The 18,823-nt window shown below is 42.9% G+C and overlaps 1 protein-coding gene across 2 annotated transcripts in view; it reads right to left on the bottom strand.

Moving 5' to 3' along the window:
* The window catches only part of gsta.1 (glutathione S-transferase, alpha tandem duplicate 1), a 48,652-nt gene extending 30,863 nt beyond the window's left edge, over positions 1-17,789 (bottom strand). The window contains exons 1-5 of one of the 2 annotated variants that reach the window (XR_005943042.1): positions 17,684-17,788; positions 15,494-15,591; positions 12,260-12,311; positions 11,676-11,808; positions 3,532-3,673 (exon numbers count right to left, since the gene is read on the bottom strand). Coding sequence is in view for 1 of the 2 variants with exons in the window: in XM_041188057.1 (XP_041043991.1) it covers positions 3,532-3,673; positions 11,676-11,808; positions 12,260-12,311; positions 15,494-15,577 (411 nt within the window). In the remaining variant the exon portion in view is untranslated. Of the gene's footprint in view, positions 1-3,531; positions 3,674-11,675; positions 11,809-12,259; positions 12,312-15,493; positions 15,592-17,683 lie in introns of both variants that reach the window. The other variant, XM_041188057.1, reaches the window with a different exon arrangement.
* Between the last annotated feature and the right edge of the window lie 1,034 nt (positions 17,790-18,823).

The following is an 18,823-nucleotide window of genomic DNA, read 5'->3' as shown; positions in this document are numbered from 1 at the left end:
GGCCTAGTACTTGATGCTCAAACTAACAGAAATAGGTTCCCTTCATCTATGTTATCATCTCCCCTTAATATCTTGAAAACTTCAATAAAATTACTCATTTACATTTTAAATTTCAGGAAATACAAATCTCATCTGCATAACTGCCGCCTATCTTTGAGTCATCAGTAAATTTGAATGTCTATCTTCCCATTATTTAAATAGGTAATAACTAGTTAAGGCCCCGAAGAACCTTGTGGGACACCATTCTGTCAATTAGAGTACCTGTCCATTATCTTCACTCTATGGGCAGAATTTTCTGCCTGTTGGGTGGGTGGGCCCAACCCAATCTCCTGCAGGAGAAGTGGGCCAGCCAATTAAGGCCCGCTCAGCGTGACGCCCAGCGGGAAGCGCTATGCGCTTCCTGTGCGAGGGGGGGGGGGGGGTGGTGTCCCCAAAACGAAAGAGCGCACATCTCCCTGAGGCAAAGATTGCTTCCACTTTGAAAATGATTAAAAATAGAATATTAAAAAATTCCCTAACATGTCCCCCCCTCCCCCTCATGTGACAATATCACATGAGATGGGACATGTTCATAATTTACACTATAACTTTATTAACTGTTTAAAACCCTGCATGAAACTTCATCCCGCTGGTGGATGAGGTTTCATGTTTTTTCTATTTGCCGCCGGGGCTCCTGGCCTGCCCACCAACCTTAAGGTTGGACGGGCAGGTCCTTTATTTGTTTAAATGATCCTGTCAATGGCCTCAATTGGCCACTGACAGGTAGCCACAGCTGATTTTGCTGCGCCCCCACCTTCCTGAAAATTTAAATGGGGCGGGATGACGTCGGGGGTTCTGGCCGATATCATCCCGCTTCATTTCACACATCGGCGAGTGGGCCCCACCCCCCGATAGCAAAATTCTGCCCCATGTCTTCTGAAACACAGCCAATTTTCTAACCAAGGCAACAGTTTGCCTTTAGTTCTATGAACTTCAACCTTACTTAACAATCTCTTCTGAAGGACTTTATCAAGTACCTTCTGCAGATCCATATAAACAACATGCATAGACTTTCCCCGTCCCCTATTTTGGCCCCTCTTCAAAAAATTTAAATCAGTTTCATCAGCCATGACCTACCCTTTAAAAGTCCATGTTGCCTTTCTCTAATCTACTGAAAATTTTTAAGGTGTTCAGTCACTGTCCTTAATTATAGGTTCCAACAAAAAGAACAGATGTTAAGCTAACTGCTTTATAATTCCCCATTTTCCTACCTCTCTCCCTTGTAGCACCATGTAGAGGCATACCCCAAGAGCTACTGCAGCCAGTATAGGTTTTGAACCCACACTGTTGGCATTTTTAAGCACTATATTCTTAATCAACTGAGCTAACCAGCCCTACAAATTTCCCTCCCTCCTTTCGTAAATAGTGGTGTGACGTATGTGATTTTCCAATCTAAAGGGAAGATTCCTTTATTGAGAGAGCTTGGAAAGATTACATTTAAGGCACCTACAATGTTCTCATCTACTTCTCTTAAAGCCGACAATGGAAACCATCTGGTCCTGAGACTTTTCACTCTTTAATCCCATTATTTTCTTTATTACTATTATAAATACATTAATTTTTCTGATTCATTATTTGTTTCCTTGGGATCTTTGGCATGCTATCCTCTTCCTCAACTATAAATACCTCCGCAATGCAATTATTCAACATGTCCGCCATTTTAATTTACAATATCACCACCATCAAGGAGCCCCCACAATGCCCCTGACCACCATCTTTTTCTAGTATAATTGTAAAAAAAATGTATTTACTTCTTTCCATACTCCCTTTTAGTAGCTCTTGCTACCTAATTTGTCATGTTTTATCACGTATCAGTTGCCAGGATCCATGTTATTTTTCACATTTCTGTATGTTTTAAAAACATTTTATGCAGTCCCTTCCTTCTTCTACCATCTATTGCTTTTTTTGACAAGCAAAGCTCTTTCCCCTTAGGGATATAAACTGGCTCCGAATCACCAAATTGTTTTTTGAATCCCTGCTGATCTTCTGTCGACTTACCCAGTTTACTGTGGACAGTCGCTGTCCTAGCCAAATCTAAAATCTTGACAGCCATTTTGCATTCCTCCCCTTCAAACACAAAGCTGAACTCAATTATGACAATTGTTTAGATAACTGTTCATGCACTGTTAGACTGATAACTAAATCAGCTTTTTATTAACTCTAATATGGCCTGCTCCCTTGTTGATTCTAGGTCATACTTTTGCAGAAAACTAGCCTGAATGCACTCAAGAAATTCTCTACCTTTCTAACATGAGCCAGTGTGCTTATCCCAACCTATGTGAAAGTTACAGTGCCCCATTAAAAGCTCTTTGCCTTTACTATGTGCTTATTTAATTTCTGCATTATATATTCTACCACTTCATAGCTGCTACCAGGGGCCCATATGCAACTTCCACTACAGAATTAAATTCTATTTATTATTCCTTAATTCTACCCATTAATCTCCAATGCCTCCTTATGTTTCTTATCATGAAATAATTCCATTCTTATTCACTAAGGCTACCTCACCCTCTCTACCAGTTTGCCTATCATTCTTCTAGACCTTATGAGCTGTTAGTTTCCAATCCTGGCCATTCCACCCATATTACTTACTCTAATGCCCCTATAATTTTATATATGTCTTGATGGTAGTGGTAGCAGGTCATTTGTCAGCCAGGCTGTCCCTCAATTCGAGGATGATGTCTACTCGGTCACAAGTTTCTACCATGGGTCTTCATGGGAAAAATTTTCCCCCCCGTTGGGGAGAAATTTGGGAGCGCACCACCATTTTCTGTGGGTGGGCCAATTACGGACCGCCCAGCGTGATGTCCACTCAGAAGCGATATGCGCTCTCTGTACAGGCAGGGTGTGGGGGTGATTCCCTCAGCCGGGAGAGCGCTCTTTCGCGCATGCGTGCAAAAGAGCACACTGATCTTCCTGAGGCTAAGTGCTGCCTCAGGGAGGTTGGCTCCAAATTAAAATTTGCAATAAAAATGATATAAAAATTTCCCTGACATGTCCCCGCATGTAACACTGTCATATAAAGTTATGGACATGTCCCAACTCAACTGAAACCTTCATTAAAGATTTAAATACTGTCAAGAAACCTCATCCCATCCGTGGATGGGGTTTCATGTTTTTTCTGAAGTCCGCCAGGGCTCCCAGCCTGCCCGCCAACATTAAGGCTAGACAGGCAGGTCCATTAATGATTTTAATTAGTTTCTCAATGGTCTCAAAAGGCCGTTAACAGGTCGTTGGCACGCAGCTGGCTCGGCTGCACCCCCGCTGACCCGAAAATGGAAATGACGCGGGGTGGCGTCGGGAGTTCCACCTGACATCATCCTGTGTAGTTATACGCATTGGCAAGCAGGGACAGGGCCCACTCGCCGACCAGAAGATCCTGCCCCATGTGACTAAACAGGCCAATTTTTGACCTGTTATTTGTGCAGCACAATCAAAATAAGATTAAGTGATCTTGTTTAACAATATCTTCCTGCTCTAACACTGCTGTACCTTCTCAAATGCTGGAAAATATCTATTTTTGGCCTTGTTGATTATCAGTATAAGATTTCCGTCCTTTTCTGCAGAAGGAAGGAATACATGACGCATCACAAGAATCATTAAATCTCTGGCTCCCTCTGCATACATGTCAATTCTGTGATGAAAAAGAAAAGTAAATAAGTCCAAATAGTTTCCATGTAACAATAGTGACTGAAGTTTTTAAAATGTTGCTTTTTTTTCCCATTAAACAAAGGTACATTATTACAGGGCACATTCTCCTGTATTGGTTGTTTGAATAGGCCCAGGACCCCCAAACCTGTTTGAATGCATCCCAACTACATTATCGATGATCTTCAGAAACATGCATATCACTAAAGTAAACAAGAAATTTTCTTTTTATTCATTCATGGGATGTCAGTGTCTCTGGCTAGGCCAACATTTATTGCCAATCCCTAAATGTCCTTGCAAAGGTGGTGGTTAGCTGCCTTCTTGAACCGCTGCAGTCCATGTGGAGTAGGTACACCCACGGTGCTGTTAGGGAGGGAGTTTCAGGATTTTGACCCAGCGACAATGAAAGAACGGCGATTTATTTCCAGGTCAGGATGGTGTTTGGCTTGGAGGGGAACTTGCAGGTGGTGGTGTTCCCATGTATCTGCTGCCCTTCTCCTTCTAGAAGGCAGTGGTCATGGGTTTGGAAGGTGCTGTCTAAGGATACTTGTTGAGTTCCTACAATGCATCTTGTAGATGGTGCACACTACTGCCACTGTGCGTCGGTGATAGGAGGGAGTGAATGCTTGTGAATGGGGTACCAATCAAGTGGGTTGTTTTGTCATGGATGATGTCAAAGCTTCTTCAGTGTTGTTGGAGCTGCAGTCATCCAGGCTAGTGGGGAGTATTCCATCATGCTCCTGGCCTGTGCCTCGAATGTTACTTGCCGCTCACCAGCCCAAGCTTGGGTATTGTCTAGGTCTTGCTGCATTTGGACTCGGACTGTTTCAGTATAACACATTCTCAATTATCAATGCTTTTGCTATCAATATTCTTGAATAGCTTTGAGATTTCTTGTCAATAATGGTGGCAGTGGGAGTCAGGCTCCCATTAATTATCATCTTTCACTGACCTAGAGAAAACAGAAACATAAGCCTGAATTTTCCTGTCAGTGATTTGGGGAGGGGCCCGCACGCCGATGGGAAAATGACACGGGATGATGTTGGGAGGAGCCCCTGACGTCATCCTGGTCCCTTTAAATTTTTAGGAAGGCGGGTGGACAGCGAAATCAGCTGTCCACCCACTGACCTGTCAATGGCCAATTGAGGCCATTGACAGGCTAATTAAGATAATTAAAAGCCCTGCCCGTCCAACCTTAAGGCAGGCCAGGAGCCCCAGCGGGCTTCTGATAATACATGAAACCTCATCCACTGGCGGAATAAGGTTTCATGTCCGTTTCTAAAAACTTTAATACATTTTATCTGATATTTATTAACATATCCCATTTCGTGTGACATTGTCACATGAGGGGGACATGTTAACAATTTTTTAATTTTTCTATTTTTAAAGTTTTTTGGACTGTCACTAATCTCCCTGAGACAGCGCTTAATCTCAGGGAGCAGTGCGCTCTTTCATGCGCATGCGCGAAAGAGCGCACTTTGACAAATGGGGAATTCCCCTCACACCTCGCCCCCGCAAAGGAGCGTTGGGCAGGCCGCTGGGTGGGCCTTAATTGGCTTGCCCACTCAAAATGGCGGAGGACCCCTTTTCAGCAGCAGAGTTTGGCTGCCCGCCTGCTGCTGAGCCAGTGGGGTCCGCCTGCTAACCAAGGGCAAAATTCTGCCTATAACCTACATCTTAGAAAAAAGGAAACTGAATGGGGTACAAGATCAGAAGAATCTAGGGACACAGATTATAAAAAGGAAATAAAAACGCTAACAAAGCTCTGGAATTTATTTCTGAGGGTACAGAATTCAAAAGTAGCGAAATTATGTGAAATGTGTGTAGGTCCCTGGCAGGTCGCAGTGCTGATCTCCATACTATAAAGCGACATAGAAGCACTGGAGAAAACGCAAAAAATATTTGTAAGGATCACACCAGAACCAAAAGATTACAACCATTAAGAAAGATTGAACAGCTTGGTGCTTTTTCCACTAAACAGGGAGTGCAGGAGGGCACGCCAAGAGCAGCATCAGGCATACATAAAATTAAGGTGCCAGGTTACAACACAGGAGTACATGCATGCAAAGAAGTGGAAGCAACATAAGATAGGGCGATGCAATCCCTCAACCAATGGATCAGATCAAAGCACATCCAATCAACAATGTTGGTGGACAATTAAACAACTAACAGGAGAAGGCTCCAGAAACATCACCAGTCAGTGTAAAAATTGGGCTGAAGCATTTGCAACCATCTTCAGCCAGTGGATGATCCATCTTGACTTTATCCTGAAGTCCCCAGCATCGCAAATGCCAGGCTTCAGCCAATTTAATTCACTTCACATATCATCAAGAAATGGCTGAAGGCACTGGATACAGCAAAGGCTAAGGGCTCTGACAACATCCCAGTTGTCTTACTGAAGACTGTGCTCCCCTAGCTGTGCCCCTAGCCAAGTTGTTCCAGTATAGCAAGGTACTGGAATCTACTTGACAATGTAGCAAATTGTCCAGTTTTGTCCTGCCCACAAATAACAGGACAAACCCAACCTGGCCAATTACCATTCCAGTCAATCAATACTGTCAGTCACCAGCAAAATGATCAAAGGTGTCATTGTCAGTGCTATCAGGCAGCACCTATCCACCCCCGATGATCAGTTTGCGTTCTGCCAACCTCATTATAGACCTCATTACAGCCTTGATCCAAACATGGAAAAAAGAGCATATGACTGAGTGTGGCATCAAGGAGTCCTAACAAAATTGAAGTCAATGGGAATCAGGAGGGAAACCCTCCACTGCTTGAAGTGATACCTAGCACAAAGGAAGATGGTTGTAGTTGTTGGGAGGCCAATCATCTTGGCCATAGGATATTGCTGCAGGAGCTCCCCAGACCCAACTATTTTCAGCTGCTTCATCAATAGCCTTCCTTCCATCATAAGGTCAGAAGTGGGGATGTTCACTGATGATTGCACAACGTTCAGCACCATTCATGACTCCTCAGATATTGAAGCAGTCCGTGTCCATATGCAGTAAGACCTGTACAACATTCAGGCTTGGGCTGACAAGTGGCAAGTAACATTCACGCCACACAAGTGTCAGGCAATGACCATCTCCAACAAAAGAGAATCCAACCATCACCCCTTGACATTCAATGGCATTACCATCACTGCATCCCCCACTATCAATATCCTGGAGGTTGCCATTGACCAGAAATTGAACTGGACTAGCCATATAAATAATGTGGCTACAAGAAAGGTCAGGGGCTAGGAATTCTGTGGTGAATAACTCACCACCTGACTCCCCAAAGCTTGTCCACTTTCTACAAGGCACAAGTCAGGATGTGATGGATTACTCCTCACTTGCCTGGATGAGTGCAGCTCCAACAACACTCAAGAAACTCAACACCACCCAGGACAAAGCAGCCTGCTTGATTGGCACCCCATCCACCATTTCCAACATCTACTTCCTTCACCACCGATGCACAGTAGCAGCAGTGTGTACCAGCTACAAGATGCATTGCAGCAATTCACCGAGGTTCCTTTGACAACACCTTCCAAACACACAACCACTACCACCTGGATGAACAAAGGCAGCAGATGCATGGGAAGACCACCACCTGCAAGTTCCTCTCCAAGCCACCCACCATCCTGACTTCAAAATATATTGCCGTTCCTTCACTGTCGCTGGCTCAAAATCCTGGAACTCCCTCTCTAACAGCACTGTGGGTGTACCTACACCACATGGACTGCAGAGGTTCAAGATGGCAGTTCACCATCACCTTCTCAAGGGCAAATGGGGATGGGCAATAAAAATGCTGGCCTAACCAGTGACACACACATCCTGTTAAAGAATAAAAGAAAAGAAACAGAGTTCACGCTTCAATTTTTGACCTTTCATCAGAAAGGTCATGACCTGAAATGTTAACTCTGTTTCTCTCTCTACAGGTGCTGCCAGACCTGCTCAGTTTTTCCAGCATTTTGTTTTTATTTGCTTGGATGGTTCGCAGGATGAGGGATCACAGTTACATGGATGGACTGGACAAGCTGAGGTTGTTTTCCTTAGAACAGAAAAGACAAGGATGACTTGATTGAGGTGTTTAAAATTGTGACTGTTAAGCTGGATTTAAAAAAAGAAACCCTTTCCAAATGCTGAGGAAACATGTGATTGACAAAAGAGTAGAGGTCACATGTGGGAAAACAATTTCATGCAATGAATGGTTATGATTTGGAATGCACTGCCTGCTAGGGTAGTGGAAACAGATTCAATGGTAGCCTTCAAAAGGGAGTTGGATAAATAATTGAAGTAGAAAAGTTTGCACAGATATGGGAAAGAGGTGGGATGTAGGACTAACTGGATTGCTCTGTGAAAAAGCTGCCATTAACTCAATGGGACAAATAGCTTTTTTTTGTACTGTACTATTCTATGATCCAATAATTTATGCCCAATTCCCACCTGGCCATACCTGGTGTCAATAACGTGGTGATGGTGGATAGGACTGAGAGAGAGTGGCAGGTTTACACCACTGGGGTCCCATGGAAATGGTTACTGGAAACGTTAAGTCATGGGCTTCTGAATGCAATCAATCACAGAATCTCACAGTGCAGAAGAGGCCCTTTGGCCTAATGAGTCTGCACTGACACGTGAGAAATACCTGACCTACCTACCTACCTAATCCCATTTACCAGCATTTGGCCCATAGCCTTGAGTGTTATGACGTACCAAGTACCAGGTACTTTTTAAAGGATGTGAGGCAACCCGCCTCCACCACCCTCCCAGGCAGCGCATTCCAGACGTCACCACCCTCTGGGTAAAAAAGTTTTTCCTCACCACCCCCCAAACCTCCTGCCCCTCACCTTGAACTTGTGTCTCCTCGCAGCTGACCCTTCAACTAAGGGGAATAGCTGCTCCCTATCCACCCTGTCCAAGCCCCTCATAATCTTGTACACCTCAATCAGGTTGCCCCTCAGTCTTCTCTGCTCCAACGAAAACAACCCAAGTATATCCAACCTCTCTTCATAACTTAAATATTTCATCCCAGGCAACATCCTGGTGAATCTTCTCTGCACCCCCCAACAATCAATGGGGGTTGAAGGGGTGGGGGGGCTTCAGTTCCCTTGTGGGTCCGAGGGGCACTCCAGGTTGTGGCTCACAAGGAAATCAAAAGATAAACTTTTTTACATTTATCTTCCCAACCTTTTTTCTGGACCTGCTGCGCTTTGGCGACAAGTTTCCCAGGTGAGATTGGCACCAGCGCCAATCTCACAATACAATTTTTAAAATAGTGTCAGGGCCTGGTGGATGTCTTCTGACCTGCCTTTGTCTGTGAAGCATGGAATAAGAAGAGAGGCATAAACATTAAAAAGACAGGCAGTGAAGTACCGCAAGAAAGAGACAGGTAACTAGAAGGGAGGGAAGATTCTGTAGACAATTGGATAGAATGAAGGGGAGTTCTGCTATTTTAATTAGGAACACAGCCACTTGCTAAAATTGAGTATTTTTGTATTATGCAAAATTAACTTTTACAAGCTCAACTGATCATGAGAAGCATCAAGAGGGAAATGGCACTGAGAAGACTTGATTATCAGCCAATTTCCATTATCCAACAGGGAAGACCTCCAAGACTTGGTAACTACCAAAAGACGCCATGAATAACACGTGACTTGTAGTCTGGAATTGAAGAGATCATGGGATAGAAATATGCCTCTGGAGCTATCACAAAGTGGGCAGTATTGTACTGGGTGCCCCGCTCCCCACCCCCCATCCCATACACTCCATCTGATATTCAGTTCCACCCTGAGATGGAATGGAGTATTGGGTGGGAAATGCAACAGGCGGCTCAACTGATATTGTCTGTCTTGTGTTACTTAAGAATTTCCTCTTCCATGTCTTCCAAGTGTCCCAAAGCACTTTATATACTGTGGATTACTTTTAAACGTAGTCACTGTTGTTGTTGTTATGTTATGAAATGGCAGTGAAATGAATGATCAGTTAATCTGCTTTTGGTGGTATTGGGATTACTTCTGCAGAGATAGAAGAACATTTTTCTTCTTTGTGACAAAATAAACTTGCCAAAGCAAATCAGAATGAAGATTAAAGCCACAGCATTCTTATGACCAGTTCTTTTCATGCTGTTCTCATAGACAAATGTAAATTTACTTATTGTGAAATGTTGCTAAGGAAGCAATTGGCAACGCTTTCAATGCTGGATGTCATCTCAAATTGCTGCAAAAACAAACTTAAAGATGGAAGAACATTGAAAATTAGAGGGACGTTATACAGGAACCAGGTGCAGGTTTTTGTACTACAACAATGGTTTATTATTTTATTTTGTCATTACACATAAAATATTAGGATAGACTTGATGAATTGGCACTCTCTAATTTTAATACTAAAGTGGCTCACTGACCTCTGTACGTGAAGCCCTGCTATTCAACCCTGGTAAAAAATTTTAAGGTGTACAAACAAATCAGTAGAACACAAGTCTGATGCTGAAGCTGCACTTTGCTCTGGGCAGTGTTGCACTATGTCCAAGTTTGATCACTAAGCCATGAGAAAGCTACAAGTCCTGGAAGCTGCCCTGAGAATCAGGAATCTGATGCCAAATAACAGAAGAAAGACTGTAAAAGCTCGAGCTCCGCAGCCTTGGAAAGAAGAAAATGTGTGAGAATTTTAGAAAGATAATGGTCTGAATTTTTCGGATGGCAGGGTCTCACTTTCCGCCATCCGAAGACTCAGTGAAGAACACATCTCCACCGACTCCTGGCGCCCTGCAGGTATTTCACACTCAAATGATTGTTAAGTGGCTGCAGGCAGGACTTTCGCTCCTCACTTGGGAGGAAGCCCCGCCTTAGAGGGCTGTCATCCAATCAAATTGGCCAGCAGCTCTCTAGTCCCTGGAGAGACAGCGTTGCAGTGGACAGAAGAAGAAATGCAAGAGGATATCAGAGCCTAAGTAGGAGCACTGGAGGCCTATGCAAGTTCAAGGGTCCCAGGGCAGGGAGGGTAGGGAAGGCCTGGGAGAGGTTGTGAAGGGGATGATTGGGGTCTCAGGGGAGAGGCGGGGGTGGGGGGTGCTGCCCGACTTCAGAAGAGGGTTTCTGATGGAGGCACACCCCCCACCCCCCCACTTCCTGCCTGAGATGCAAATCTTTTGATTTTCTGCTTTCCCCCATACAACTTTAATCCTCCTGCCAGCCTAAAAATTGAGGCTGGGCAGGAGAGGGCCCTGAAGTGGCCACTTGAGGGCCTCAAATGGGGCAAGGGCGGGCTTCCCATCCAAGGCCTTGCCCACCCTAGCATAAAAATTACTGTGTGATCAGGATGGGCGGGAACCCAGAGGAAATCCAGTCTCCTTAATTGCATGCTCCTCCCATCACCTAAAAACCCGCTGGTGGGGAAGCATAAAATTCTGGCCCAGAACTTGGACCACGATTTTCAAGTTCAAGCACAACTGCAGGACAAGGGGCAGAGTTATAAACTGGTAGGTAATAGGCTAGCTCAGGACTGGTGTCAAAATGCACTAATAGCATTGATTAATAGTCCTCTGGGTAGATGTTGGAGGCACAAACTCGAGGGTCATTAATGAGATGATTAATTGTGAAGGGGTTGGATCGCAGGTTTCTATACAAGGCTGGGCTAAATGAATCAAATGGCCTCCTTCATTCGTTTTTGTCTTTTGTGATGAACTGTTATATAAATACCATGCTCTCTATAAAGATTAACATTGCTCTATTATATTTCACAGTCACCTCAAAGATTGACGGACTATTTCCAACTTATCCATTCAACTCCTTCAAATTTAATATCCACCTGAACCATTGCTTTCATTTTCACATTAATCCTAAGGATAACACCTCGAAAATGCAGCACTCTGAGTACTGCACAGGTTATTGGCCTAGACTAGATGCTCAAATCCCTGAGTGCTCTTGAGCAAGATTCATGGTATAGTTCTGTTTTCACTTTTAACATGAACTTTTCAAATGAAAAAGGAAGAATTGTACTAGTTTGACGTACAGTGCTCTTTCCTGGATATCTTTTCCATAAAGATTGTATTTTGCCGCTATGTAGTTCATAATAGCATTGGTCTGGACCAATTTCATTCCATCAATTTCAACCATAGGTACCTGTTCATATAAGAGAGCTCCATCTGTTGAGAAGAACAAAACCAAATACATTTTCAGGGCTAATTTTAATTTTTTGTTTCCATAAAATGTTATAGACATTCAAAGGTACTGAAAATAAATTTTAATTAAAAATGTTACTCACATTGAAACAAAAATTGCATGCAAAATAAAATACTGCAAGTACCAACTGTGAAACGTGCAAAAGAAACTTTCCTGAATTTGAGGTGATTTTCATCTGGGCTTAAAGGCAGAGGTCCCAGGATTACTGGAAATTGGCTCATGTTTGTAGAGACTGAACTTCCCAGGCCACCTGGCATGTCTAAATATAAAGGGCTTCACAAACTTAACAACTGAATCAAGGTCTGCACATATTAGGCGCAATGCATCCATGACTAAACTGGTCAGCTTTGATGCCCAAAGACGCACAAAGTATGCCAATTGCTACCCCATTAACTTTTAATAGAGGCTTCATACCTTTCAGTAGTTTTTCATACTGTTCCCTGGTCTCAAGGTATTCTTCCTCAAACTGAAAAAAATAATCAGCACACGATACTTGGTAAAACGTCAAAAACATGCTGGTTATCAGTTTTGTTTGCAATGTTGTTCATGTTTTCTTTCCCAAGCTGTGTGGATGTATAGTGAACACTATGAATTTTATATCCAAGCACCTAAGGCTGACAGCTTGCACTGCCAAAAGGTTATCTAACATTTGCTGTGATTCTGAAATCCTGAAACTGTGTAACTTACAGCCTAATTATGAGATTCTTCAATTATTAACCATTTCATTGTGGGAGCCATCCAATATGCATCACGATTCCCCTTTACTGTTGACTTCAATGGAATGGAAGATCAGGACAGATGTATAACAGGCAGTCAATCCAATCAGATATCACCTATATAACCCATTGCCAAAGTTAGAACTACCCCCATATCACAATTAGCGTTTAGACAATACTAGACTGCCCGCCCAACATTCTCTTCCCCATCTAAAATTAAAATCAGCCCCACAAAGCCATGATCACTGTGACATAGAACACAGTCGAAAAAACTGAATTAAATACCTTAGGGTTACAGTGAAAGAATCACAGTTCAACAGGACAGATCTTTAGAAAGAAGCTTTTCATAACAGGCTGGTAATCTTAATTATTTCTTTCACCCCAGTAGAATGTCAATAGCAGCTCCATTCACATGGAAAGACGGTACTTATGGTAGGTCAGAAGCAAAGTCTTTCAGATTACATTTCGAGGGTTAGGCCTTTATTTCAGTAGGTTGCCTGATAGTTAGGCTATTACACTGTCTTAGAAGCTGAATCATGCCCAAATCATGCTGTGCCTAATGAGGCTGGCAGCAGGACCATTGCAAAGGGGTCCACCAGCCACTGGTGAGCCATGGGTGGTAGAAGCCCCAGAGATCGCACAGCTTGCCCAGTCCTGTGAGAAGCAGGGGCAGGATTCGCCAGCTGAGACATTAGCTGAGGTCCTCAGGATAGTCAAGCAAGGGGTGGGGACAATTATTGTTAGCTTTCAGGTGGTAACCTCCAGCAGTACCTTTAAGCACCACCAGTTTGGCCTTTGAGCACCTAAGAAATGGATTGCTGTGTGCATGGCAGGTCCTGTGGTCACCCACAATGGAACTTCCCAAAGGAGACTCGAGCATAGGACTTAGGAGCAGGAGTAGGCCATTTGGCCCTTCAAACCTGCTCCATCCTTCAATATCATGGATGAACTAGTTGGTCTCAATTTCACATTTTTGTCTGCCCCCCCCCGCCAACAAACGCCCACCCCCCCCAACCAATAATCCTCAACTCCCTTGTCTATCAAAAATCTGAATTTATTCAAGACAGAGTTAAACAACAACCTTGAATAGCATATGCAAAGGGCCTAACGCCTGCTTCAGATGCAACACTCTGGTTTGCAAAGGAGACTAAACTAATATGGAGGTGAGTACCTCCAGCACAGAATGAAGGCACACAGGCCAAACTAGACTCTTAGGTGCCTGTTTTATGCCTGCAAAACCAAATGCAGCATGATGTATCTTTTTAGGCCATTGGCTTCTGCCTGCTTTCTCAGTTCGCCCACATGCATACATACAGCATTCAAATGTCCGAGTCATTTGGCCAAATAATCTTGACGTGAAATTAAAAACAAAAAATACTGGAAGCATGCCATCATTACTCAAACAAAAAAAAACAACAGGTTAATGCTTTGGGTCAGAAATGAAAGACAATTTTTAAGATAAACCTGCAATAATAGGCCTAATGTCAATGATGGAGAAACTTGAGGAAATGACCCTGGTCAAAATTAATGAGAATTTGGAAAAGAATGGACTATTAACTTCAAAGTCAACACTGATTTGTTAAAAACATCATGTTTGACTGACTTGATTGGTTGATGGGGTAGTGCAGTTGATGTTGTGTATGTGGACATTCAAAACGTCTTTTGCAAAGTACCACATGATAGACCTGTTAGCAAAATTGAAAGGGAGTGGTATTGTGGATACAAAATTGGCTAAGGGAAAGAAAGTAGAGGAGAGTAATGATGAATGGGGGTCTGCTACCTTGCTTGGTTAGATGGCTGGTGCGTGGTTCAGAATAATGGCAGCAGCACAGGTTTGATTTCCGTTTTGGCTGAGGTAGTGTTTGGACCTGCCTCCTTGCCCTGCCCCTGTTAGTGGAAGGCAATGGCAAACTGCAACTGATAAAACTGCCAAGAAAATGGCTCAGGATGAAGCACCAGCAGACAATAAGCCAAGGACCTGCCTTCGGCCAGAGCACATATGACTGATGGGTGGTAACTTTTCAGACTGGAGGGAAGTAAACAGTGGTGTCCCAGGATAGATATTAGTACCACTGCTATTTTTGATATATATTGATGACCTGGGCTTGGCCATACATGCATAACTTCAAAGTTTACAGCTGGCACAGAACTCAGAAATATGGTCAAACGGGGGAGGATAGTTACAGACTTCAGGGGGACAAACAGCTAAGATGATTGGAGAAATTTAATGCAACAAGTGTGAAGTGATACATTAGTAGGAAAAATGAGGAGAGGCAATATAAATTATATGGTACAATTGTAATGGTGGTGCCAGAACAGAGACCTCCAGATACGTACACAAATCTTTGAAGGAGCAGCACAAATCAGGAAGACTGTTAGACATGTATATGAGATCTTTGGCTTTATGAGGCATAAAGTACAAAGCATGGAAGTTATGCTGAACCAATATGAAACGCTTGTTAGGTCTCAGTTGGAAAACTGTTGTTTTGTTCTGGGCACCACACTTTATAAAGGTTATCAAGGCATTAGAGTGGATCTGGAAGAGGTGTATTAGAATGGCACCCTGGTTGAGGGTTTATCCTCTCCCTCCTCTATCCATTATTGTACATTCACTCTAGCCTCAGGCTGCTGAAGAAAGGAAACATTGTCTGAAAGCAGCTAATAAACTTTAAAATATATTATGTTTTCTAAAAATACATATTAAAAGAATACACAACAGAACCTTTATGATAAGCAGAACAAAGAAGCACATCCACCATACTGTGTATACCACTCATCTCCCTTTAATGATGACACTTTATTAACCTGACCAGTCCCATACTCACTCAGAACTTCTTGGGTTTTGATTATCATGAACTAGCAATTTTATAAACACTGACATATTAAAAGTTTGATACAATGCATAAAAATATAGGTTCTTCTCATACACAACCTCAACGCCGGCAGCTGCCAAAAGCCAGCGAATAGACTCCATTTTCCCTCTTCCATTAAAATAATGTAGCTTGGGTTTGGACATGTTGATATACTTTTCTAGAAAGGAGGAAAAAAATAAGCAACATGAATCAGTTCTGCGATCCACCTCACCACCCCAGCCTCCTCAACATAATAAGCTGGGTATAGTGGGGCATAAATCTGAATCTAACAGCAGCTCTGAAATACAAGCTTTGTGTGCAAGTCTGAATATAGGTTGTCAGTAGATTACTTAGCTGTTGGGGCATTGAAGTACACAACTTCCTGCAGCGGTTATTAGTTCACAATGTGTGGAAAGAACACACCTTTTCCTGGTACAAATGTAAACTGAATACTAATTAACTCTTCAATTGCAATTAATGACATTGCCTTTATATATGCTTTCTTTCTTTCTATTCACTCAAACAATCTTTTATTTTTTACTGGTTGTATGTTTATTTACAAATTTTAAAAAATGTCAAAAATGTATTTACATTTGGTGTACTCCACATTTACTCTCTGATTTGAGGGGACAGGTGACCTTGTTGTTGTTGAGAACAATGGGCAGAAAGCTGGGCTTGTTCCAAACCAATGAGTAATGAGGGAAAAACAGCAGCTCTAATGGAAAGGCTGGTCACCTGGTAAGGGTCTAAAACTTCCACATCAGCACTGAATGGTTTCTGTACAGAAGGAGGCCATTTGGCTTGCCATGACCGTGCCAGTTCACTGCAAGAGCAACTCAACTGGACCAACACCCAGCCCTTTTCCCATAGCCCTGCAAATTTTATCTCACATAATCATCCAATTCTCTTTTGAAAGTCACAATTGAATCTATCCCTATCACATTCTCAGGCAATGCATTCCAGATTCTAACTATTTGCTGCGTAAAGAGATTTTTTCCACAGGTCGTCTTTGGTTCTTTTGTCATTCGCCTTAAATCAATGTCCTCTGGCTCTTGACCAATGGGAACAGTTTCTCTCTATCTACTCTGGTCCATCCTCATGATTTTGAATACCTCTATTAAAGCTCTTCTCAACCTTCTCTTCTCCAAAAAGCTTCTCCAGCTGATCTACATAACTGAAAACACTCACCCCTTGGAACCATTCTCATATATCTTTTCTGCACCCTCTCCAAAGTCTTTCCATCCTTAAGGCTGGTGCCCAGAATTGGACACCATACTCCAGTTGAGGCTGAAGAAGTGTTTTATAAAAGGCTCACCATAACTTCCTTGCTTTTGTATCTATGCCTTTATTTATGAAGGCCAGGAACCCGAATGCCTAAAAGTTACTTTCTCAATCTGCCCTGCCACCTACAATGATTCATGCACCTGTGCCCCCAAGTCACTTTGTTACTGCATCCCCTTTAGAATTGTGCTCTTTATTTTACATTGCCTCTCCTTATTCACACTCCTCTGCATTAAATTCCAGCTGTCATGTGTCCACCCATACCACCAGCTTGTCTGTGTCTTCTTAAAGTCTATAACCTCCTCACAGTTCACTATACTTCCGAGTTTGGTGTCATCTGGAAATTTTGACTTGTGCCCTGTACATCCAAGTCTAGGTTATTAATACAGATCAAGCAATTGTCCTTGTACCGACCCCTGCGAACCCCACTGTATTCCTTCCTCCAGCCCAAAAAGCAACAATTCACCTTTACTTTCTGTTGGCTGTCACTCAGCCACTCTGTATCCATGATGCAATTGTCCTTTTGATCCCATGGACTTTGACTTTACTGACAAGCCTGTTACATGACACTCTTATCAAACATCTTTTGGAAGTTCATTCCCTCTCTCCATACACACCCTTAAGCTATGGGGTGACCACATCACAAAATACAGAGAATGCCAGAACAGGGACACTATCACAGTCCCAACATATTAGTTATAATTTTGTACACCCCACCCCACTGGGGGCCTTTAATTGCAGGGTGAGCCTGCAGTTAAGTACACTGAACGACACTTCAGAAATTCTTGCAAACCCGTAAAAGTTGTTTTAACACTGAAACAAAAAAAAACTCGGGAGGATATTAAACTTTAACATAACACAACTCTGCAACTGTAAAATCTCAAAGCAATTTCAGACAATGTATTTCGTTTAACAACTAAAGGAAAATATTCATTTTATAAAAGAAACCAAGGACATTTAAGCTGTACCATCACAATTACAGCACTCACCAACTCCAATGATGAACCCTATTAACAAAGAACTTGGATACAAATGTTGCACAGTGCAAACTCTGCACAGCAGAAGGGCATTGATTCCACCAATAGTAGCGCAGTGCTTTGCATATCTCCAGGGCTGATGGGAATCAGTTAACTCAGCGTGCCACCATCACCAAGAAGAGTACTTAATCCTGTTCTTTTATATACCGAGCAGTATCGCATTCTTCTATGGGTGTGAGGGCGATCTGGCTGCGACATCTGTCACCCCATTGATCGCTAGGGTTGATTCGGCTGATCTGGCTGGCTAGGCGGGTGTCCCCCTTCCCTCACAGCTCCAAGTGCGTCCCTCCCGAAGCTCAGCGCTCGGTCGTAGAGGATGACCCCCTAGAAGAGGACCGCTCTGCCGGTCTAGGGTATATGACGTAGCTACACTCCCCTGCTAGGCTAAACCTCCAAGACCATTTGTAGGATGATGTAGGGAAGTCAAGCTCCAAGACTTCAGACACATCCAAGTCAGGCACTGCACGTGGCAGTTTGCCGTTCTTTTCACGTTTTAATGCATTGCAATTTTTCTTTTCTACCTTTCTGCCCTATCCCCATTAGATTGCATTAATACTGCATGCAGTATTTTTTTTTAAATTCCAGCATCACTTTGCTTTTAGTAAGGACAAATGAATCACAGCTATAAATAAAGCTATATAAATTATGCTATAAAGACAGAGGAATAAGTACATTCACGCTGCAAAAACACGCTTCAAAAATACCATGTTTTGCAATTGTTTCTAATTTTCCATAATGTTTGGTTTCTCTTTTGACCCAGTAACTTGCAACAAAATGATTTATATTCTAGCTAGCCCAAAATTTCCTTTATGATAAAAACTGACCAGGGATTACTGATGGTGGAACTGGGCTACAAAGGACGCTGTACAGGGTCTCTTGTGGGGAAACGCTTAGTGCATGCCAAATGTCTCCTAAATTTGAAGCACTCTATGAAATAATCAATTTCCATTAGTGTATCACAAATGGACAAAATAGAAAATAAGGTTGCCTCAAACGCTCAGCAAATTTTCCCAGTCCCAACCCAAGATGGATGGACCAGGAAAGTCCCTGTTATGACCCACACCCAGGTGAGGTTCCACAAAGTTGTTGATC

This window comes from Carcharodon carcharias, chromosome 5 (assembly GCF_017639515.1).
Source record: "Carcharodon carcharias isolate sCarCar2 chromosome 5, sCarCar2.pri, whole genome shotgun sequence".
Classification (NCBI taxonomy): domain Eukaryota; kingdom Metazoa; phylum Chordata; class Chondrichthyes; order Lamniformes; family Lamnidae; genus Carcharodon; species Carcharodon carcharias.
This window is presented reverse-complemented; position numbering and strand designations above follow the sequence as displayed.